Source organism: Podarcis cretensis, assembly GCF_951804945.1.
Source record: "Podarcis cretensis genome assembly, chromosome: 12".
Lineage (NCBI taxonomy): Eukaryota > Metazoa > Chordata > Lepidosauria > Squamata > Lacertidae > Podarcis > Podarcis cretensis.
The window spans coordinates 14,886,183-14,911,032 of NC_137181.1; the positions used below are offsets into that span (position 1 = coordinate 14,886,183).

The following is a 24,850-nucleotide window of genomic DNA, read 5'->3' on the forward strand; positions in this document are numbered from 1 at the left end:
TTCTTTTAGCAGGGCAGTTTTTCTGTATAGCTGGGGACATTGCATATATGTTGTGTTTGTGTTGCTAACCAGACACTCTCATAACAAGCCTTTCTTGGAGGTTAAAACCTTAGTGTTCAGTCATCCAGACATTTGGGGGGGGGGATTAGGGTTTCAAGTTTAAAAAAGAATTGAATAAACCATTAAAGAGTATGGTAATTTTTTAAAAAAATATTTATAATGCCTAACTGTTACTAGACTTCAAGAAATGTGCTTTGCTCATGGCTGTTTCAGATACTGACAGAATGTTCTATCAAATTATTTTGTATTTTTTGTAGGACTGGGAGACAGAAACTCATGACTGGTATTGTTTTGAATGCCATTTGCCCGGAGAGGTGTTGATATGTGACCTGTGTTTTCGTGTATATCATTCCAAGTGTTTATCTGATGAGTTCAGGCTTAGAGACAGCAGTAGTCACTGGCAATGCCCAGTTTGCAGGGTGAGTACATCTGAGCTTTCATGTGCTGAATAGAGACTTGGTATTTGTTATTTCTAGTTTCAAGAAGATGTTTCTGGCCAGGAGAAAACACCCAGTTTTGCCTACTGCAGGGATGGCAAACCTGTAGCTCTCTGGACTCTTTATCTGGGACCCTTAACTTTCAACAGACCCAGCCAACATGGTCAGTAATCTGGGATGATGGGAGCTGTAGTCTACTAACACCCGGAAGGTCACAGGTTCCGCCATCCCTGCCTAAACAATGTATATGTTAAGTGCAAATTCAGAATATGGTCAAATTTGGATGTGCCTGGGCAAAATCTAGAAAAGCCTGCTGTCAATGAGCATCTCTTGAGACAGACATTAGAACAAATGTTTTGCTAGATTGGTCTGAAGCAAATCATGATGTGCCATAAGCTGGAATTCCAGAAATACCTAAGTGAATCCTCAAATCAGTCTTGGCAGACGTTTGTCCTGGTCAGGCAATCTGTCCCAAGTGTGGAAAGCTCCAGTCTATACAGAGGGAGCTCCACAGTCCGTTTCAATAACAGATCTCCCTCCTCCAATTCAGTTCACAGTGCTTGGAATCTGTGGGCACAGATCAGATTCATACACACACACACACCATCAGAACACACGCAGAACTTTGATTCGCAGCCATTTTATCTTTTGCATTTGCCTCGATGTTTGGTGCTTCCTACATTTGCCCAAGCTATCCAGATATGTGTTAAGATTTGGGGTTCTCTCATAACGCAGATGATGCAGATCAAATATAAAAAGAATATGTGCATATTTGCATAACTACTCCAGAAGGTTTGCATTATGCTGCAGCAGAATGCATATATATATTTTTCTTTTGAACTTTACTGATGTTTATAAATGCTACATAAAACTGTGGGTTGAGATCCACTGCAGTTTTTATTCAGACATTATAGATTAAGCTAATATTTTAGGTTCCCTAGAATTTCTGTAATGCAAGGGTCTTTTCAGTCCAAATCTCTGTATTTTTCTTTAAATCACTCAAATACAAATACCAGAGTCTTTAAGCTTTTGGTTCTCCCCGCCCAGTAAGTCATAGTTTTGGGGCTGGGATGGCAGCGGGGAAAGATGGGAAATGAGAATTTCATATTTGCCAAGTTCAGTTGATGAGGCAGGTAGGCTTTTCTCCTCTGCTTTTCCCATTTAACTTTCCTATATATACGTGTATAGTAGATACACATGCATACATGGAAGATGTGTTGAAAAGCATTGGGGCTGTGAATAAACGATCGTTGTAACTTGTATTGTTGGAAGTATCCTCTTGTTTATAAGCAATAATGAGTCTGGTAGCAAAAGTAATGGAAGTTCAATATAATTTGGAGTCCATTGATAGAGGGCTAGGGTAAGCCATCGGTCCTATTTGGCCTCAGGAACAGGGAATGAATTTACTTCCACCTGATTCCTCATTTAGTTCTTGGTTTCCTTCCTTACCAGAGAGAGCTCCCAACCCTTTGACCTTGTCCTCCCATTTGCTGCTTTCTAGCCATGCCTGCTTGCTTCCTCCCTTGCCTTGCTCATGATGTGGTTATGTCTCTTCAAGAGGCCTCACTTTAACCCAAGAAAACTGTCCACTTCCATATTTTTCTGCTGCCTCCTGTCCCACCTGCCCACTTCTTTGCTTTTACTCAAGTGAATGTAGGGTGGCTGGAGTCAAAAGAGGAGAAGGCCCCTGTATAGTTGTTTAGAAGGAAGAACTTCACCAAGCTACACCTTCTACACAATTCATAGCAGTGCAGTAACCCATTCCCTTTTTGCAATTGGCTGCCCTAAGAAACATCTAATCCCTATTGCTGCTGATCATCCTTATTGCCATCCCCAGCACTGTCCAGCAAGGCAGATTTTTGCTTCCAGCTTTGCTGCTATAGCCAAGCTGCTTTTAGGAACAGCAGCTTGTAGTTCAGCGCCGGGGATTCATGTTGTAAAATTAGGCACATATTCCTGGGTGTTATGGGCTCCTTAAATTACGCCCATCTTTTTTTCCTACATATATTCAGGCAATTTCAGTATAGCTTTAGGGGTGTATATTGTTCTCTGGAATTCATTGCCATCAGGCCACAAACACAGCCTTAAAGAAAAGAAAAACCCCATATAAGTCCCTGCAAGAGAGGACAAGAATTGTGACACTGTACCATTTGGCAAAACAACTCCACGCAGCCTGTTCTGCTAGTCCCTTGGCACTCTGCCTTAACACTGGCCAGCTGCATCTCTTAATGTTTGTGTCCCACTATGCACACCAGTAGTGAAGCAACAAGCATATTATACAAAGCTTTACTTAATGGTGGCAAATACCAGTCGCTACTCAGCAGAGGAACAGCTGATGCAGAAAGATTTGAACACCACCACTGGTTTACTGGCACTGAAGTTTGCAGGTGTAGGTTTCACATTACAGACAAGTGGGGTGGTGGTGTTTTTTTTAATACTCTCATGTTCATTTGGTATGCTTAATTTTATGGGTGAGTGCATATTCTCCTGCAGACTGCATTGTCGTCAGGCCACGAATGCACTTGTTTTGGAAAAAGCAACACTTGGTCCGCTTCACACCATTCTTGCTCTCCCTAGCAGGAAGCAGAGGCTGCTGGCTGTACTTGGGATAGCAGCAGCTGAATGACCAAGTCAGCTTTCTGCATTTCCCCCATCATCTTGCACAAACGTTTCTTCTGAGTTTCTACTATTATGAGCAGTTGAACTAGAGATTCATAAAGTTTAAGTCTCTCTACCCCTGCCTCTCTCTAATGCAGGGGTAGGGAACCTTTTTGGCCCAGCAGGCCAGATCTTTATCCCCACCCCTGTGGGTTAACATTGACAGAGAACCAGGTCCACTTGCCTGTTAGTCATCTGACATGGTCCCTCCCATCTACCTGTCTAAGGTGGCCCATGGAAGTGATGGTGTGCGGTGCACCAATGCATTCAGACCCCAACAGAACTTAACCCCCATCCCATCCCATCCCTCAGTGACTGTGGCCATCACACAGGGTCCCCAGACGTTTCACCGTCTATTGATCCCTGTGCCACCACTTGATTTCTCACTGCCACCACCCAGGCCCTACCTGGTACAATACTGAGTCCAGTCAGGGTTAAATTGGAACATAAACTTCTGTTTATTTATTGCAGTTTAACAAGCATGTGGTTTCATAAACGATATCGGTCAATTACAGTCATGGGGTGCCTATAACTTCCGCTACCTGCTCTCACTCACTCATTCAACCACCTCTCAGATATTTACTTGTCTTCCTGGCCCCTAACTGTTCCTGACTCAGCTTATTTCGCTACACTAACTCAACCTCCCCACAGACTCTATCCCAATTCACTCCCACTCCAACCAACCAACCACCCAACTCCCAATGAACTTCCCCCCTTTGCCCCTCCCAGAGCTGGTTTTATAATCCCTCTGACTCCACCCCCTGGGTTCTGATTGGGTAACCTGTTTAACTATTTCACATCCAGCACTCTCATATGTTAACGTCACAGTGACATCACCTGTTGGGCAGGTTGGCATGGTTTGGGAAAAACAGCTGTGTGGGCCAACATGGACCCCCTGCTGGATCCAAAGTACGCACCCATTCTGTAATGCATGCACACCACTCAAGACTTCATTCTTGAGCTAAGAAACAGGTGGTTCACTTGGGCACCAGGAAATAGGCAGTGGGTAGTATCAGTTGGCTTGGCTCCTTCTGTTGCACCTCGTCCCCCAACTTCCTTGGTGAAAAATCTGATCAAAGTGATGATGGCAGTAGAGCAGACCTTTGCATCATAACTGGGTCTCCAGTTACTCCTTGGAAAACAGGAAGGGGGGGGCAATTCAAGGCATATTTAGTTCTCCCCCACCTGTGCTTTCCCTCAGAAGGTGTCTTTAAATCCCAAACCCTCAGTTTATATTAAGATGACCCAGGCTGTGTTGTCCTTTTAATAATAGCTGTTCATCAGATGGCATACATGCAATACCCTAATGCAACTTTAAGTAAGCATAGATGTGAACTACTTGCCTCCCTTCCTTTATGCTTGCGGTTATATATATATTATAGTCAAAAGCCAAATAAGATTACCAAATTCTACAGGGACAGCAAAGAGCATATGTGCTTTGAAAACCGTTTTATTTTTCAGTCCCTTTGTGAATTGAGATTCAACAAGTTTTTTCAGGGTAATGTTTGTATTTGTTAACAGCGTACATGAGCTACCCAGGCATTCTCCCATTCAGGAATTGTAAAAGTCCAGACATGTCTAGAAGCACATCAAGCAACTGCCATTCTTGAGTTCATATTTTAAAACTTATCCATTTTTTTTAAATGTAGTGGTTGAGTGAAAGTCTGAAAATAATAGGCTCATAAAGGCTAGTAACAGATTATCATTATTATTATTATTTTAAAAATTCTTTATAGTATGGTATTCCTTGACAAAATAAACAAACAAATGTGCAGGTTCCTGGAGAGGAGATCACAGGCACTCTGTTCTGCTGCTGTGCTACTGTAAACTAAATCATGGTTCCTTTAGTGTTAACATCTTGTGGATTATCTCGCTCCAGACAGACCATGAGCTGAAGCCAATATTTGTTTATGGACTGGAGAAAGGAGCAAAGCAGCTGCCATATTCTTTTTCGGAACCTGTCCATTTGCTCGTTCATGCTAAGCCATGATTTGGCTTAGTGTCATGTGTGAACTGGGCCAATATGTGAAGTAATTTCTGGAATGCTTGACGCTGAATCAATTACAACATGCTCCAGCACACAGACATTGTCTCTCGTTCACCATGAATGTGGAATTGCCAAAAGTCAGTACTGAAAATATTTAATTGGCGGTATGGACAGGGCTTTCCTGTGCTGGCATGGCAGCAGAAGCTAAAACTGATAGCAAGACCTGTCTGAATATTGTCCTTTATAAAAACGTTGGGACTGTTGAACCTTTGCTGCTGGCTAATCTTAAAAACAGTTTGGCATTTGGGTTTCTCCTCCCATATTTCTAGACGAGTCCCTTCCTGGACACATTTAAGCCAGATTGTTGAATCATTAAGGGCCGTGAGAAGTGTTTATTCGTGTTACAGCTTTTTTAAGATAGTAGAGCTGAAGAATTCATTTGACAGACTTTGAATAATTCAATGTATGTCTGAAAAATGCTGTTGGCTTTGGTCTTTGAAAAATATATACAGCACATGTACAGATTAAGCATACTGTATAGGGTCACTGATGCGCTAGCCCACAGGAGACACTGCCAGAACATTCACGGGCAATTCTGTTTATGCCAGGGGCAGCATGCCAGTGGCTTTATAGTAAACAAACCCTACTCTAAAACAGTTTTGTTTTTCCAAGCATGCTAGCTGTGTAGATATTTCTCAAGAAGTGGTCTGCCTCCTCCTAACTGGCTCTTAAATCCAAATTTGGCTGTCTTCCTTGGTCACTTTTTCGCTGTAGTGTTTGAGAAGAATTTTGGACTTTCAGAGATAGGGACAGGAAGCATAAATGCCCCGTGCTTCCTTTCCCTAGTACTGCTCCATAATATTTGAAACAGATCAAGAGGTACTATCGCAAGATCAATTTTTAGTTTGATAAACCATGCTATTCTTCAAGCCAATGGAATAACCTGAACTAACATACTTATTTTCAGCTATACTGACTGTTTTTGCTTAGAGAACAGGAACAGGGAGACTCAAAAGAGTATTGCTTGTCACCCCGCAAAAGTACCTCAATTCTTTTGCGTCCCTTATTGCGGTTTGAAAGAAAATACCAAGATTTTTCTCAAGAAGTACTGTGGTTTATGTAGGGATGCTTACAGAATTTTCCCATATATATATATATATATATATATATATATATGGTTTTAGGGTTCTGAATTACCAAAACTCTGATCATCTTGGAACTCACAGTACTTTGCTTCCAGAATTTGTGCCCTCAGGTGTTTAAAAATTAAATAAAGGTTGCTTTTCTGCAAGAGTATATTAGCACCCCACCACAAAATAAAACTTTCAAAAGGCTTTCCAATGTATTATTTAAATTTTTCTATTTATTACAGTGCTGAAAGCAATAAACACATTTGTTTGCAGGAAAGTTTTTTTTTTAAAGTGCACTACTACAAAAAGGAAACACAGAAATAACTTGAAGGAGTAACCATTTCTTTTTCTTTTTTTTGCGTGGTGTGTGTGTGTGTTGTCACTTTTTGGGTGGTTTCCCCCCTCATGTGTAAAATACATTATAAACAATCCAACATTTTTATTTCCTCCTGCATAACAGCTAGCCCAGAACTCACTCTATGATGGAAAAGTTGAATAGTTAGCAAATTGTGCTTTAAATGTTTGAGACAGGTACTAAGCAGGTGACCTTGTGTTGTGCATTGCAAGTTTCACTTAGGCAATAAGACCAAAATTACTCAGTTGCCAAGTATAGCAGCACATTGAGTCTGGATAGCCATGTTGGCTTCAGTGGATCTTTTCAGGAATAATGATTTTATGGAATGCAGCCAATATACCAAACAGCTTGCATTCATTGGAAACTGACATAGGAAATGGTGGTTAAGAAAGTTGCACTAAGAATTTAGAATAAAGCTGTTTGGGTTTCAGAGCACTCTTCTGGCACAATCCTCTGGTTTGATATTATTGTACAAGAGCGGTTGTGAAGCTCTGATCTTCTGTAAAAGGAAGGAGCGACTTTTCAGTTTCACAATCTAGATTAGGTTCCATGGCAGACGAACCACGAGAGAGGGAAGGGGGGGACCAAAAAAGACTACTATAAGTTTTTCAAAGTGGTGACATTTCCCCCCGCTAAACAGGACAGTTGACATATGTGACACAACCAGGATCCCTGTGCATGCAGGGTTTCCTAGTCTCACCATTAAAATGGCATAAGCTTTTGAGCCACTCCTCATACATAAACTCAGCATTTTTGTCTACCAGACGCATGGAGCTTGGGTTCATATCCACAGAGGTTATGACTTGTAACCCCCATGACTTAAACAAACAAACAAAAAGTGTTTTTCATCCAGCAGCTTTTTGCTCCCCCAATTGACAGGAATAGAATCATAGAGTTGGAAGGGATTCCTTTGGATCATCTAGTCCAACCCCCATCTCTGCTTGAAAACCTCCAAGGAAGGAGAGTCCACAACATCCAGGAGAGAGTCTGTTCCACTGTTGAACTGCTCTTGCTGTCAGAAAGTTGATGTTCAGTCACAATCTCCTTTCAAGTAGAGAACCAGGGTCAAGTTGACCCTTAAGACTTCTCTGATCCCTCAACAATATATATGCAAGGCTATTCTCCCACTTCACACTTGGCGGCTCATTACAGTACCATGGTTGGCCTACTGGTTGATGTTGAGACTCTATTAGATGTCCTCTTTTCTCTTTCTCTCTCTTTCTTCCCAGCCTCCTTTGGCGTTGATGTGGACTTACTGTTCCCTGTTGAGATGCCTTCCTCTCTAGTCTGTAGTTTTCAGTCAAGGCTAATGCCATGTCGAGGCAAACATACTCCTTTGCATGTTACCCAGGGTCATCCCACTCCCTCCCCAGATTGCCCTAATCAGGTATCTAGATGCCATTGGGGTTTCTCACCAGCGTAGCATAGCACGTAGAGTGCTGGAGCAGAAAGCGAGAGACCTTGGTTTAAATATCAGTTCAGTCTTAGACTCTATAAAGATGAAATCGAGAGAGACATTATCCTAGTTTCTCTTCCTTAACTGTAAAACTAGAATTAGCAGTTTAACCTCACAGGGAGGGATGCTTATAAGGGCAATTAAAGTAATTGTATTAATCCGTTTGCACAGTAAAACGCCAGTCCTAAGCAAGTTAACATAGACATAAATCCTGTAGGTTTCAGCAAATGCATCGACCCAGCGAACTTTGGGGCAAGTTAAGTGTGCTTAGGCATGGGATAACAGCCTAGGATGGTTATTGCATCATTTCACAGTAGCCATTAGATTCCTCACAATTAAAAAAACGACAACAACCCTCTTAGAGAGTCTTTCTTTGCTTTCTGGTTTTAAGAAATTAGAGGAGGGACAGACAGAATGTGCAGTGCCTTCTAAACCAGCATCAGCTGCACTCCATGCAGATTCTTGCCTAATCGCAATCTGCAAGTGAAGATTAATCTAGCTTGCTTGATCTAACCTGCCGCTCGGTGTTTTGCCATTGGATCTTTAAACGTGTTTTGCCTTGTAAGATTTTAAGAGACTTGCTAAAAAGTCTGAATTCTTTAATAAGACTGCTTCTTTTCCTTTTTGTTTGTTTGTTACCAGAGCATTAAGAAGAAGAACACGAGCAAGCAAGAGATGAGCACCTATTTGCGCTTCATCGTCTCCCGGATGAAGGAACGAGTGAGTGTTGAAACATGATGCTCTTTATGGTGCAATTGCTCTTTATGGCTAAGCCCCAGATTCTAGTGATTCTCCCTGTACCTTTCGATTCATTTCTGAAGCAGAAGACAAGGCAGTGGTGGCTTCTCTCTTCCTCCCCCCACCTCTACACCCTTCTCCCTCACCTCTCCAGATGTTTTTGATCTCCACCCCCCCCCTCTGCTAGAGGATGGTGGGCAAAAGGATTGCACGAAAAACAGGTTTCAACAGTGCCGTGACCTCATGCTTGAATTCAGCTGCAGATATGCAGGGGAAATCTTCAGGTTGCAATCGGACAACTCCATGTGGGTGGATAGACTTGTTCCATCAATTATATTGTATTTGGGATAATGCCGTGGCCCAGATAAGCTTGAGCACCTCTTGGCAGACGACAGCATTTTCTTGTTAACAGCTGGGTGACACTGGATAACACGTGTCTGTGTAACAAATGGCCATGACTTCAATTCATGAGATCGCCTTGTGAAGGTGCATCAGGCCCTCAGACTCCCAGATGATCTCTTCCTTTCAGAGATAACTTGTTGCGGCTCTTACTCAGAGAGCTGGAGAACTCTCTGGAATTACAGGACCCCTGTCTGCAATAGGTACAGCTTTCCTGTATCCTATTGCATTCCCTCCTCCCTGGCTCACTCATTCACCTCCTTCCTTTCCCTCCTCCTCTCTGTACTTCCCTCCTCTTTAGGCAGCATTGCAGCAGCACAGTCCCTCTCCCCTGTAATCTCTTCCACTGGTTTGTCTGCTTCTCTCCTCCATGCCAGCTTCCTCCATTGTTCCTCTCCGCTTCCTCTTCTAGCTAGGGCCTGCTGCTAATGCCCTATATACCATAGCAGAACATGCTCCCAAGGTTTCACAAACATATTGTCACTGCACAGTTCCACTCCTGTTCTGGTTTCCCATCAGGTTATCTGAGAAGCCACATGGAGCTTGGCTGCAGCGGCCACGCTCTTCTGGCAGCATGGTCCTTTCACTTCCTGTAGGGCCCTATTCTTGCTGACCTGCAAAGGTGCCAGGTTGTCCCCAAGATGGAGGGAGCCTGGTGTGCATCACAGGCATGTGATGTCACTTGGATTGCATGTTGTCCAGAGGAGGCAGAGCACTCTGGAGGAGCCAGCCACTGAAGCTGCGGCATGCAGCGCGCATTGTGTGTGGCATCAAACACGTGCGCCGGACCCGCTCAACATTGAGGGGGCCGAAGACACCTCACCCCTCTAGAGTTGGCACACCTGCTGACCTGACATAAAATTTGACAGAAAGAGTGGTTTTGACTTTTGCGTATTTGCGCATTTTGCTTTGGAAATCAAATGTGGACTCAGTTTCCAACTTGAAATGTTAGGAGACCAGGGTGCAAATCCCTGCACAGCCATGAAGCTCACTGGGTGACCTTGGGCCAGTCACTGCCTCACAGCCCAGCCTCCTTCGCAGGTTTGTTAAATGAGGAGGGGGAGAACTATGTATGCCACCTTTTGCTCAGGGCGGGGGGCGGGGAGAGAAAGTGGGATATAAATGCAATAAATAATCAATAATTTATTTTTTTTTTGCATGCAAATTCAAGTTAGCAGAATTTACTTGGAAATCACCACCCCAATTTGTTTGAAGCTTAATAAATCTGTTTTGGAAAGGAATCACTGTTTAAAAATTCCAGATGGAGAGAAAAATGCTGTGGGTTTTGCCCCATAATTATAGCATGGCTGTTTTAACAAGAATTGCTTTTTTGCAAGGTGACCTCAGGAATTTTTGAATTGGCAAGTTCAGAAAACTTAACATTGTCCATGCGCACCCACTAGTCAGACGGACACGCTTTGGGGGCCCCACCTGAATACATGTGAATTATGTCAGTACTTTTCTGTTACAGCACTAACTAGCTACTGAACTGATGTACTGTGATGCTTTTTTAGGCTATTGATCTAAACAAGAAAGGCAAGGACAACAAACACCCAATGTACCGTAGGCTGGTGCACACAGCCGTTGATGTTCCCACTATACAAGAGGTATGTTCTCCAGTGGTGGACCTACATTCTGGGGGCCCCTGAAGCTTAAACTGTTCACAACCAGCAATGAGGTCTGGTAACTGCTGTCGTCTTCTTCGGTGGAGTTGTTCCACGGCAGATCACCACGGCGGACTCTCAAACTTTGGGATGGTTGAAATACGCACAGCAGAAAATCCACCGATTTGAGTCGTGTGACTCAAATCGGGTCTGCTAGACCCAAAAAATTTAAGCAGTGTGGATTAAAGGTTGCTTCCTGGGTCCTGAAGCTTAAGGTTTGTTAGCTTCCCAGTAGATCTGCCCTGGTTTTCCCTTATAGTAATTGGAATTGTTCTTTTTTGTGTGTGCCTTTTCAAAAGATGATGAACGGCAGTGGAATAGGGATAGATTTGGGTGTGGGTATGTGTGCATGTTAATGTTGGCAGCCCTCAAACTGCCTATTCTAGATCAATCCCACTCCAGGAGGTCAACATGCTCCATGTTGGGTAAACCATGTGCCAATAAATCCTGACTAGATGTAGCACTTACATGTTTATTAAGCCAATAGCAGTCTGTGGGGCTGGGTGGCAGCTTTTTCTGGTGGCATCGCTGTGGTTTACCAGGAGAGGCCGGGTGAGGTGATGGCAAGGTCAGTGTGGTGCAAATATACTGATGAAAGGGCCAGATTAGCTTGCACATTTGTGCTTCGCCAAACTTGCTGCTGCTTCCCCGCCCTGTGCCTTGATAAGCTTAATGACACAAGTGGTTGAATGGTCAGCTAAGCATTGTGCCACACATAATGGCCAGTTCCAAATGTGTCACGGGGTGTCTGTCAATCAAAAATGATAAGGATTGAAGCTGGGACCTTAAGTGTACAAAATCTGTTCTTTGGGTTTTGTACAGTTCCACTTTTTTTTTTTTACTCCCACAAAATGTGTAATATAGAAGTCATTGGCCCATGTTTGCCTGGATGTGATTGGTTGCCAGCTCAAATGCATGCTTTTATGACTGTTTCAATCTATTTAGAAAGTAAACGAAGGAAAGTACAGGAGCTACGAGGAGTTCAAAGCAGATGCTCAGTTGCTTCTACACAACACAGTGATTTTTTACGGAGGTAAGGTCAAAACGAACCAGTGCGATAGGATCTTACATAAGCCGTACACCTCATAGGGTTGAGCCGAACTATTTTCTGCAATTTCAGTTTCATTTCTGTTCCTTCGAAAGCATCAATTGCTTTCCATTGGGACTCTGGAATCTCCCAAGTAGGTTCAAAGGAGGATGCTCTCCATCCTCAAGAGAACTAACTAGTCCTGAGATAATCCAAAATGACCCCTGCTTGTGGGAGGAGGTCCCACAGGCCAACTCGGCTAGAGATCAGTTGGCTTCCCTTTTATATAACTTGCGCAAGCTCTCCCAAGTCCCATGTGACTGGAGCAGGGTTTCTTGACTGTACAGCTATTTCGGCTTCCAAGTTGCCAAGTACTTCCAAACGTATATCCTTTAGGGTTTGCTTCTGTGCTTCACAGTCACACGCTCTGGAAACTGCTACCCTCAGAGCATCTTGAGAAAACACGTGGGCATTTTCCCCTCAAGAAAGACTGCCTATTTATTGAGTAGGAATTTCTAGCTTGCCAAAAGAGCAACAGCAGCAGACATGAAAAATCAAAATGATAAATGTTTGGCTTGGCCCTAGTTACGAATCTGAATGCATTATTTTACTCTCTGGTGTTGTCTCTTCCTCGCCAGCATGCTTATCGGAAATGCGTCGGCTGGAAGGATTAAATGTGCCTAGAGCCACAGAGATCTCAAAAGCAAAAACACACCAACTGCCCTTTAGCTCCTCCAGAGACCAGCCTGCTCAGTTGAAATTTTAGTACATCACAAACTGAGAGCAGGTGTTTTCAGACATAATAGTTCTAGAGGACTTTTAGCAAGCCCAACTGCATAGTGCGTGTACTGGGGAACAGAAAACACCCCTTTCTCACCATAGTTGGATATATCACTGAGAGATTATACTCTGTCTGGCAAACACATCTGTTGTGTTCCCCACAGTAAAAAGACAAAATTCAGGAGGTCTGTAACATGCACCTCAGATTACATAGTTCTATTGTGCATTTACGAACGTGCCCTTCATGTGTAAGTATTTGCTCTGGGGAACTTTGGCCTATAGTTGTGGCAAACAGCACCAGTGCAAGAACTACAGAATTGTAGTTGTTGAGAAGCTCTAAGGAATCAGAACAGAAATTAGTAAATAGCCATTATAAATGTATCCATTTGGTTCTTCACACTAATAAGAGATTGGTTGTTGTATGAAAAGTGTGCAAATACTTAATTTTGTGTGTCTTTATTTGCAGCGGACAGTGAGCAAGCTGATATAGCCAGAATGCTTTACAAAGACACCTGCCACGAGGTGAGTAATATACAGCAAGTAAGTTGGCTGGCAGTGCTATTTGGTGTCAGGATAATTGCCTACCAGTTTCCATATGCTAAATGGTTCCATTTGTCTTGAAAGTTTTCCTGGAAATAAGTAAATCTTGTGCAACGGTTGATGCAACATCGAGAGCCCCAAGTGAGATGCTCTTTTGTGTTTTGTAAATATTTTCAGCTTTAAAAATACACCATGTCTTAGCAAGCTTATTGGCTATTCTATCTTCCCATATAACTGTGGACTACATAGCTGCATTTTTAAAATCATGCAAACAGGAGAGGAAAAATGGATTTTATTTTTTATTCAGTTTGTGAGAGGTGGCTGATTAGTTAATGGAAAGAGACGGAATTAGAAGTGAAGTGGTTCATGCATTTGCACTCATCCAGATCAGAGATGTTTGACACTTGCTTCAAAAATTGAAGCCACTTTTTCACTTTAATAAAAAAAACCAGAGACATCTAAATAGAGTTAAACATTGTCAGCTGTTGTATTAGTGCTTCCATAGTCAAATTATTCTAGAGGGTAGGAAATGTTTTAAAGTTTACTAATTATTCTCATATTCATGTCATAGTTCGTTTAAAAAAAATTGAAGAAGTTTTTGTTTTTATACTCAGCACAAATAAAAGAGTGCTAAGGCCAAACATTATGTGTACAGCTAGTATAATTTTGCAAAGGCAGAGACCACGTCAAACCCCCAGTCAAAAATATAATCATGTTAGAGAATATACTGTTGAGGCTTACAGATTGTTTCCCGTTTCAGCTGGATGAACTTCAGCTTTGCAAGAACTGTTTCTATTTATCGAACGCGCGTCCCGACAATTGGTTCTGCTATCCTTGTGTAAGTTTTACTCTTCCAGTTTGCTTTTTTATGCTACTCATGATTAATTTTTCAGATTTGCTGCCACAATATATGGTGATGGCCAGCAGCTCAGATAACCTTTTAAAGAACATTACATTTATTTTTAAAAAAAACCAACACAAAACAAAACAAAACAAAACCCAAAGGTCTATTAATGGCTACCAGCTGTGATTGCAGAATGAAATCTCTGAGTACTAGATGATGGGAACAAGCACCAGTTAAGCATTCAGATGTACCGGCTTGAAACTCGTTTTACACAATTGATTCTAATCCAGCAACTCTGGCGAACCTGCACAGATTCCTAAGGGCACATGGAGCATTTCCCATGTGCAAGAGAACAAAATGTTCAAGTGCCTGGAACTTCACATGTTGGTCAGCCTCTGTTGGCATCAAATAACCTGGTATTTAGATGCAAACAAATTCTAACAGAGTACTTAAATTTAAGCTCGGAACCTCAGATTTGCTGTGCCTGCAATGAAAGGTATAGGGCATAATGGTTTGGCATTGTGGTGTTAGGCTCACAAAGGTGAAATCTTATGGTTCCTGATGTCTTCTGTGTATAAGACATAGTTCAGCACTATCATGGATGAGTTCCGTCTTGATTCTGCAGTTGAGTGTCATACTTTTAATGCGTAGATAATACTTTTAAGTCCCATAGCCAGCCATCATTCTACAACTTACATCTTTCTTTAATTTCTAGATACCCAATCATGAGCTGGTTTGGGCTAAAATGAAAGGTTTTGGATTCTGGCCTGCCAAAGTCATGCAGAAAGAGGACAATCAGGTGGACGTTCGCTTTTTTGGTCACCACCACCAAAGGTATGTTCATATCTGCAGCTTCTGATGAGCCTACCTCTTTGTTTCTTAAGGCCCAGCTGAAAAAAATAATAATTACAAGCCACATAGACCATGCTTTGTTTTTCCTAACTCACTTGATTTTAGAAAAGATAAGAGAGACTGTCCAGTGACTCACAAGAAATTTCACTTTTAGAATTGCTTCAGGGATGCTCTCTAACATATTTTAGATAAAAGAATGAGACAAAGTCTGCCTGACTCATTTCTTCATATAGCAATCTGAATAAAAGATTGATATTTACAGTTGTAAGGCATTTTAGACATGTGCAAAATGGGATGAGGTCAGAACCACATACAAATAAAAATATCCTTATCTAAGGAGCTGCTGTTGTTGTTTTCTTTAAAAAAATCCATATTACAGCAATAGGTCGTCCCCCCATTGCAAAACACACCCATTTTATTGTAAGAAACAAAGTGAGAAAGAAGGGTAATATAGAACCATTGCTAGAGGGGAAACACGTTTGGTAACACTTTTCTTTTATGCTAGCTATTTTTTTAAAAAAGGGATGGGGGAAGCTTCAGGTGGAAAATCTATGGCCCGATTTAAATGTCAGCATTATTTGTTAGCCCAGGAATTTCCATGTGCCTGTGTGCTGCTTGCTTACCCAGTTGAATTCAATATTTATTGGTTTGCTAAACTTCAGCTTGCTGTGATGCCCGAGCTGGGAAACTCTGTGATCTGAGTACTCCCTACAAAGCAGATTTGCTGTCAGCTTCAAGCCATAGTTTCCTGCCTTGAACATCACAGTAAACAGTGGCTTGACTACATAGAAAGGATCATAAGCTCTTTCAGTATGCAACTACTGCAGCGAGAATATTGATGGCCCAAAAATGGAAGCAGGAAGAACTACCGACGCTTGAAGAATGGAGAATGAAGTTAACGGACTATGCAGAACTGGACAAACTAACTGGAAAAATAAGATATCAACGAGATCACAAGTTCATTGAGGATTGGGGAAAATTTTCTGAGTATTTGAAAAGTGTATGTGATGAGCAAACAACGCTAGTGGGTTTTAAAGAAGCTTTGTGAAAGAATAAGAAATATTGCAAGAATGCAAATATGTTTGTAAAGGTATCTTAAAAGGCGATATTAATTTTGGGAATGCGTAGATAATAAATTCAAATACGGATGATTGTCTGAGAAGCTGAGGGAAGTCCAAAAGAGAAAAATATGTTAATTGGGTATTGTTAATTGGAGATATTTGTGTAAAACTTAATAAAAATTTATTTTAAAAAAACAGTGGCTTGACAAGCTACAGCAAACTGTAGCTTGAAATCTTGTATTCAATTGAGTAATTAAAGAGAGGGGGGAACACACAGGTACATAGTGCATTTCTGATCCGTGGGGGTTTTTTTAGACTGGCATCTGAACCAGCCCATCATATGAGGCTAATAATAATAATAATAATAATAATAATAATAATAATCAAGTGTTAAAAACAGTACAGCATTAAATATTAAAAACTTCCCTGAACAGGGCTGCCTTCAGATGTCTTTTAAAGATAGGATAGCTGCTTATTTCCTTCACATCTGATGGGAGGGTGTTCCACAGGGTGGGTGCCACTACCGAGAAGGCCCTCTGTCTGGTTCCCTGTAACCTCACTTCTCGCAATGAGGGAACCACCAGAAGGCCCTCGGCGCTGGATCTCAGTGTCCGGGCTAAACGATGGGGGTGGAGACGCTCCTTCTGGTGTACAGGACTGAGGCCGTTTAGGGCTTTAAAGGTTAGCACCAACACTTTGAATTGTGTTCGGAAACGTACTAGGAGCCAATGAAGGACTGGTGTTATGTGGTCCCAGCGGCCACTCCCAGTCACCAGTCTAGCTGCCGCATTCTGGATTAATTGCAGTTTCTGCGTCACCTTCAAAGGTAGCCCCACGTAGAGCGCATTGCAGTAGTCCAAGCGGGAGATAACTAGAGCATGCACCACTCTGGCAAGACAGTCCGCAGGCAGGTAGGGTGTCCTGTAACAAAAGACTGTAAGGTATCTTCCCTTATGATAATTCATGTATAGACTTTCAGTATGAAAAAAAATACTACTTTAGAAACTGTGCCCTAGCCAGTTTCAAGAGATGTGCATAAATAAAACATGCTGCTGAGCTTTCTTAAGAATGTATTTTAATTTACGTTGTCCAGGGCCTGGATTCCTTCAGAAAATATTCAAGAGATCACAGTTAATATACATCGGCTGCATGTAAAACGTAGCATGGGCTGGAAAAAAGCGTGTGATGAGCTGGAACTACACCAGCGCTTCCTTCGGGACGGCAGGTTCTGGAAATCAAAGAACGAGGATAAAGGGGAGGAGGAGGCCGAATCCAGCATCTCTTCCACCAGCAATGAGCAGGTGAGTTGTCCTGGGAAATCAGCCTTGCAGGTAAAGGTTGACTTGCCATGGATTCATGCACAAAGTTAGGCTGTTCTTTTGAGTCTGCTTTCTCTCCGAGCGTGTTCCTGTTTTGAGTAAGTAAGACAAATTCTGTGCCAGCTGTTGTTCCTCGGAAACACTCCGTACGTCATACGAAGAATGATAATCTATAAAGTTTGTTCCCGACATCCTGGTTCTCCGAGAATGTTTTTGAGCAAGGAATGAAAAGATAGGTGTCCACAGGCTTTCAGGTTTCCGCTGCAGACTAGAAACCAGAAGCAAGGTGGCTGTCGTTCAGTGGTAGAACATTTGTTCTGCAATTAGTAGGTTCCAGGTTCAAGGTTCACGCCCATTAGAATCTTAGGGTCCCTTCCAACTCTACAATTCTGAGTGTCATCTTAGTCCAACCCCTTGCAATGCAGGAATCCTGTCTACAGCTGTTCCTGGATAGGCTTGAACCGCCAACCTTCTGGTTAACAGCCAGATGCACTAACCCATTGCGCCACCTAAGGCCTGGAAATGTCTCTTGTCTGAAACCCTGAAGAGCCACCGCAAGTCTGTGTAGACAATACTGTGCCAGATGAGCTGAAAGCTGATATGATCTGGTTTCCTGTTTTTGCATGATATACAAGGTTATTTGGTTGCATGTCAGTCCTGTGAACATGTCCTGCTAATGATGTGTAAAACATGCATTGATGGCTATATTAACGAAATTATGTTCCCCTTTGTTTTGTATCTATGAGCCTGTTTGTGCAATGCTGATTCCGCCCCCCTCCCCCACTCAATCATGAACTTGGGAAACTTAAATGTGATCCTTCTACCTATTGGACAGCTGCAACCATTTCATTTGTTGTGCCCGTGCAATTTAATGCTGCTGCAGTCGTGGCACTAACAGCAGCTGCCTCTGTGTCAACAGCAGGGTTGGATTTTTAATTCCTCTGCAAGGACATGTTACCCAGAGGGACATAAGCGTGAGTTGTTTGTTATCTGTAGGGCAGTTCATGCAAAACAAAGGTGAATGGCTGCACATATTCCTAATCTGTATTGCAGTTTTGATCAATAATCTCTGAATGTTGGCACGGCTGTTAGTTTGTGGATTCCAGCCTCTTAATAGAGGTTCTGGGGCAATGGATCGTGCACTTGTTTAAAAGTTAAATGATTGTCAGTGAAAGTGAAGTCACAAAACATATTTTATGCCCCCCACCGCTGCCGCAAATATGCCATATTCTTACTGATTTACAGTTCATTTAGTAGTCTGTTTCTTGTTGGATTCAGATTAAGTTTGAGATTTTAGGTGGTTTGATTTGGCTTCAGGTTTTGTGGCCTAGCATGGATGAAAGTTGGCTGTTCATAATGTGACGTTAATACCTACTCTGCTCTAAATCTCTCCCTCATTTATCCTAATTTTATTATGTAACCAAATTTCAGTGTGCCTCCAATCTGTGCTCTTGGAAGGAAGCTCCAAGTTGCCTTGAAGATGGGCTTTCCCAGATGCTCTAAAAAAGGCTTCCCAAACTTGGGTCTCCAGCTGTTTTTTGTACTACAGTTCCCATCATCCCTGACCACTGGTCCTGCTAGGTATGGATGATGGGAGTTGTAGTCCAAGAACAGCTGGAGACCCAAGTTTGGGAAACCCTGCTCTTAAAGTTTGTGGCCATATGATAGCTTCATAACTGAGGCAATGTCACACTGAGATCTAGTTACATCCTTGCGGTTCAAACACGCATGCTTGGTTAGCACTGTATCCTTCTTGGGGGCTTTTTCAAAGGTTTGATATTCTTTTAGTTTGCTTTACGTAGTTCAGCATATAGAAATTAATTAATTGGTATTGATGAACCGTTTATTTTGTAGGTTGTGTTTTTATATATATTTAGTCAATTTTTTGCAGAGAAATAAAAGTAAAATACTCATTACCTATCAGCAATTCTGAATTAGTGTTTTATGGCATTTGAATTAATACTATATTGTTTTCTCAACAATATCTCCAGCTAAAGGTTACTCAGGAACCAAGGGCAAAGAAAGGAAGACGTAATCAAAGCGTGGAACCCAAAAAGGAAGTAAGAAACAGCAAATTTGGTACATGCACCTATGCATAAGGCAGGAAAAAAAATTCCAAGAGGCATCCTTCCTTTCTTATCATTCACAAATTCAGTTTATACTCCATTACTATTGACTGTGTGAATGTCAGAAGAGTGATTGCCATTTCTTAAAAGAGTGCATTACTGTTCCAAATTACTGCTTGAAGCTGTCTTACCCATTTGGACCCAGCTCTCCAATCTGGATCTTTTAAATACAGTTCTATGGAAATAAATTGTGCTCTCATTTCATTAAGGATTGATTGCTAAAAGTGACACCCGCTTGTTCTGTCACTTAAGTGACTGGAAAGCTCAAAATTCCACAACGTCAAGTCCCATGGCCTGGGGCAGATGTAACACTGCCAATCTCTTAACTGCAGTTAGGAAATGGAGAGCACTCTCTTTTGCCTTCTTCCGTGCAAATTCCTCCTTGCTTCCCTTGTTTGCCTTAACCATGGTTTAGCATTGCATCTGTGCCAACTTTCATTGTACATAACCAGGGCTCCCGCCTTAAGCAGAGTTTGGGAAGGGAGGGAAAGTGTGTACACTAACCTGCAGCCTGCTTCCTGTCTCGTGGCCAGTGTTACATCTGCCCCAACCCCGACTGCTGTACAGCCAAAATCAAGAGACACCTAGTCTCTGGTTCTGTAAACCTACAGCCCTTATTCTGTGTGTGTAGTAATACTCATTCATCCATTTTCACCTCATTCTTCATCCAAACAAGGCTCAGAGGGGGTTACTAAGGGGTTTACTAATCATACAGTCCCTGCCCTCAGGCTTACAATCTAAAAGACATAACACAAAAGGAAAAAGCACTGAGAAGGGAAGAGGGGGAAAAACCAAAGTCTCTGTTTCTTAGTTACAGAATTCTTGTAATGATCAGCTGGGACTGAAAGATTTCAAGGAGAAGCTGGCAAGTTAATTCATTTCTATGCTAGATGTGTTTTCTCCCCCTCCTTATTAGGTAGTTTTGCAGCACTGGCATGGTCACCTGTGTTATTGTTGTAGTGCTGTAATACTATATAGCATTGCTCCTTTTGCCTTCAGGTGTGTTTGGACCTGATTTGCACATTGCTTCAATGCCTTCCCACTCTGTATACCTGAAACCCAGATGATTACGTTCGTCTCCACTGGTGATTAAGAGGAGTCGTTTTGTTGGTTTCCCCCAGGAGCCGGAGCCTGAAACGGAAGCAGTTAGCTCGAGCCAGGAAATCCCCACAATGCCTCAACCCATCGAAAAAGTTTCCGTGTCAACCCAGACAAAGAAGTTAAGTGCCTCTTCTCCAAAAATGCTGCATCGGAGCACCCAGACCAATAACGACGGAGTATGTCAAAACATGTGCCATGACAAATACACCAAAATCTTCAGCGACTTCAAAGAAAGGTTCAAGGCTGATCATAAGAGGGAGACGGAGAGGGTGGTGCGAGAAGCTCTTGAGAAGGTAATTCTGACCACAGGGAAGGCATTAATTCCAATTGTATACCATCCTCAAATGTCACACCACCGTGTATTAGTTTCCCCCTTCCTTCAGAGTGTACTTACTGTTCCACACAGGGGTGAAAACCCCTAGTCGATCCCTTCCCAGGTAAACTCTTCTAAAAGCAAAGCCCTGTGGGAGCAGTACAGGACCACCGCCTGTAGGGGGACATTGGTGTGTAGAATGTGAGCTGGTTTAAATGCTGCTTCAGCCACACGTGTTTCTCCCAATGTGACTTAAGGCCAGCAGGGTGCCTTCCAGGTGTTTTTTGGACTACAGTTCCCATCAGCCCAACCAGCATGGCCAGCGATCAAGGGTGATTGGAATTGGAGTCCAGCAACATCTGAAGGGCACCACATTGGCTAGGTGGCAGAAATGTGGCACACCAATGAGAAATGCCTTGCCTTGCATGCCTTTTGTAAGGCTTGCTAAGGTGGAAGACAAAATAAAAAAATTCCTTCCAGTAGCACCTTAAAGACCAACTAAGTTAGTTCTTGGTATGAGCTTTCGTGTGCATGCACACTTCTTCAGATACTTTCAGTGTGCATGCACACGAAAGCTCATACCAAGAACTAACTTAGTTGGTCTTTAAGGTGCTACTGGAAGGAATTTTTTTATTTTGTTTTGACTATGGCAGACCAACATGGCTTCCTATCTGTAAGGTGGAAGAGAATCACTATATAAATTATTGTTGTTATTGCACTAGTGCAGGGGTGAGGAAACCCCAGCCTGCAAGCTACTCTTGGCCTTCCAGGGATTCCAGGTTGGCCAACAAAGCCATTTCCCTCCAAACCAGACCCACCTGTCTACCAGCTGATGTCACTGGGGGTAGCATCAACTGATGAGTAGCGGGGCAGGGTTTGAACCTGCTGGGGGCTGCTTCAGTATGTTCTGTGCTGCTGAAGCAAGACCCATTGCAGGCAGCAAGGTGGAAACTTCTCATCAGCAGGATGGTCGAGTCCTGCTGGTTCTTCTTTGCTTGCACGTTCTCTGAGGGAAAGGGAAATCAGATCCCTTTGACAGGTGGGTCTTCCTCACGCACTTGCCAAAGTTGGCCCATGGGAATGGGAAGAGGAAGATCTGGGGTCCCCCACCTCTGCTGCATTAGAACCCATAAATTCGAGCAAACACCCACACGAAGGAGTGGCCTGGGATTTAAAAGGAGCAGAAGCAGGGACGTCAGGAAGAGAACAATCTTTGTTGAGGATGTTGATTAATTCTAACCCTCAAAGCAGTTCGTTCTTTAAAAAAAAAATCCTGTGCAAGATATTACATGATGTTATAGCTGGCTTCTCAATCAACAAAGATTTCAAAGAGGAGTGCTTTCCTTTGCTTTTAATGAGATTGCATCTGCACCTGGTTGTGCCATGGGTGTTGCAGCCTGAGACAGAACATATACATCTTCTAAACTGGAGCAATGCGGCAGCATCAGCCGTGATGCATTACATGTGCCAAAAACACAGCTGTGGCACTTGCCTGAATTTCAGGCTGCGCAGATCAGTTGGTGCAGCTGCTCTGTGCCTTTTGCCCCAGTGTGGGCACACAACCTGGCGAAATCTCGAGGGTTTTTTTTGTTGAGGCAGATCCAGCACACTTGATCTCTACAAGCGACTTGGCAGCTTTGCTCCAGCGCCCAGGCTGATGCCTGCGACTCCAAACGGCAGCCCAGGAGAACTGCCAAGAATAGCGCTAGCTCATCTAGAGGAAAGTAGGCACAGTGTGAATCAGAAGGGGTGATGTGGGGTCAATTCCACGTTGGAAAGCAGCTGGCAATGTGGAGTGTTACCTGTTGCAGGTCGGGTGTTGTTGTTTTTTGGGCGGGGTGAAAACTGCTGTGTCCGTTCACCTGCTCACCTGCTTCTTTGCCCTCCCCCCCAGCTGCGTACAGATATGGAGGAGGAAAAAAGGCAGGCTGTGAACAAAGCTGTTGCAAACATGCAGACAGAGTGCGACAGGAAGACGAAGCAGGTGAAGGAGAAGTGCAAAGAGGAGTTTTTAGAAGAGGTTAAGAAGCTAGCCAGCCAGCACAAGCAACTGATTTCCCAGACCAAGAAGAAGCAGTGGGTAAGCAGCGCTGGCTACAAATCACTAACTATTGCATGCAGGCAGCGTCATCATCAGGGCAGGCGGACGGACAGTGGCCTGTTTTGTGGCTTTATTTCCGCAGTGCCAACGGGGGGCGTGGAAGGGCCTTTTCTTTTCTCCATCATCTCTGCAGGAGTCATCGTTTGCTTTCGCTTTTTTCCTCGATGCCCAGTTGCTTTGCAGCAGTTCCTTTTCCTCCCTGCACACGCACCAGTTGTAAGAGATTGTTCCCTTTGTTAAGCTTTGTCATGCTTTGCGCAGTTATCATGACACGCAGGAAGGGTTGCAAAGCCTGGCATTTTCAGCCCTTTGCAACCCTCCCCTGCTTTTCCTTTGTGTCCCTGAACACTGGAGGTGCAACAGAGTGCAAATCCCACCCAAGCCTCTGGTGCCCCTACACACATCACCAGTGGCACTCCCTTGAGCAAGTCTCCCAACCCCTCTGCCCTTAGACCTTGCTCTGTGAGGAGGAGGGAGGTGGTGACAGGTGGCCCTGGTGAGCTGCAGCAGTTCATTTTTTTTTTCTTTTTTAAATGTATCTTTATTAATTTAAAATAAATACATTTATGAGAAAACAGACATACATGCAAGTAAACAAACAATCAAACAAATAACAGAAAAATTCAACAAACCACCACACTATGATACAAGCAGATTAATATAATTATCATCATATATACTCCCGATACTGAACACAATTATAAAACTTATAGAGAAGAAATTTAAAACTGACTTCCAGTTAATCTCACTGTACTTTATCTATCGATTACTTTATACCGCACGGTTACATATTTCTTATAGAATTTCTTTTTACCTCCCTGCCAACTTATATTCATACAATACAGGGATCAGTCTAATTTTATTAAGCGTTTTGCCAAAAGAAATAGGGAAATCGAAAAGAACGTTGTTCGTGTATGGAATAACGGCGGCCAGAATTTTAGTAGCAAGAAATTGGAAAAACACAACAACACCCAACACGGAAGATTGGCAAATCCTAACGGTAGAATATCTGCAGCTAGCAAAAGCGACAGGAAGAGTAAGAGGCCAGCCAAAACAGAGCTGCAGCAGTTCATTCGCCAGAGGCCAAGGCAGCTCTATCCTTCTTTCCTGGAGCATCATTCTGTTGCAGAGCAGGATGGCTGCTGTGGACCTGGGGGTCACCCCTGGCCTTGCTGGCTGAGGCTGATGGGAGTAGGAGCCCAGTGACACCTGCAGGGTCACAGAGCCCCCTCCTCCATAGTAAACAGTCCCCTTGCTTAGACCTACAGCTGAAACCTGGGCAGGTGGTGCATGGCTTTTCTGGCACTTTGGCCCTTGTTCCATGGGAGGCTGGCTTGCCCCATTCCCTGCCTATTTTCAGCTACCTGTCTAAGCTTCTGCTATTCCGCATCTTGACGCCGCTTGACCTGTTTGGCTACTGCTATCCTTGCTTTGTTTTGGAGGATGCTGTTTGGCTGCTTTTTGCCGTTGTTATTCTTTTGTTAGCATTGATCCCTTTAAAAAAATTGTTTGGGTGTATTGTGTCATTTGTTGTTTGCCGCCGTGGAGTACCGTATGGGTGGAAAGTCAGGATAAAAATGTTTAAATTGAAAATACTAAGATGGGGAGCAGTCATGAAATGTAGAAGCCCAAGGCACTGCCTGATGCCTGTTAAAAGTCATCCTCTGTCATGTCAGATAATATTAGTTTGGGTCTGCCCTCAATCTATGAACGTTCAAAGGTCATCAGCATTGTCATGCATGTCTGTTACTTGGTGGTTTGCATGTGCGAACAACACAGAACAAACCCTCCATCCCACCTTGAACAAAAAAAAAAAAAACAACAACTGCTTTCAGAGGTGCCAGTTCACTGATTGATTTGCAAGTCACCAAGGGATGCATTGTGAGTCAGCCCTAAATCTGG

At 43.0% G+C, this 24,850-nt stretch overlaps 1 protein-coding gene across 14 annotated transcripts in view; it reads left to right on the plus strand.

Moving 5' to 3' along the window:
• ZMYND11 (zinc finger MYND-type containing 11) overlaps window positions 1-24,850 on the plus strand; it is a 105,411-nt gene that overhangs the window by 77,471 nt on the left and 3,090 nt on the right. For 7 of the 14 annotated variants that reach the window (XM_079946779.1, XM_079946786.1, XM_079946773.1 and 4 more), the window contains 12 exons: window positions 318-479; window positions 8,726-8,803; window positions 10,735-10,827; window positions 11,830-11,917; window positions 13,158-13,213; window positions 13,992-14,069; window positions 14,791-14,909; window positions 17,082-17,289; window positions 19,299-19,367; window positions 20,245-20,298; window positions 20,555-20,827; window positions 22,742-22,927. In XM_079946779.1, coding sequence (XP_079802905.1) covers window positions 318-479; window positions 8,726-8,803; window positions 10,735-10,827; window positions 11,830-11,917; window positions 13,158-13,213; window positions 13,992-14,069; window positions 14,791-14,909; window positions 17,082-17,289; window positions 19,299-19,367; window positions 20,245-20,298; window positions 20,555-20,827; window positions 22,742-22,927 — 1,464 coding nt within the window. The remainder of the gene's footprint in view (window positions 1-317; window positions 480-8,725; window positions 8,804-10,734; window positions 10,828-11,829; window positions 11,918-13,157; window positions 13,214-13,991; window positions 14,070-14,790; window positions 14,910-17,081; window positions 17,290-19,298; window positions 19,368-20,244; window positions 20,299-20,554; window positions 20,828-22,741; window positions 22,928-24,850) is intronic. The other 7 variants (XM_079946775.1, XM_079946777.1, XM_079946784.1 and 4 more) reach the window with 4 other exon arrangements.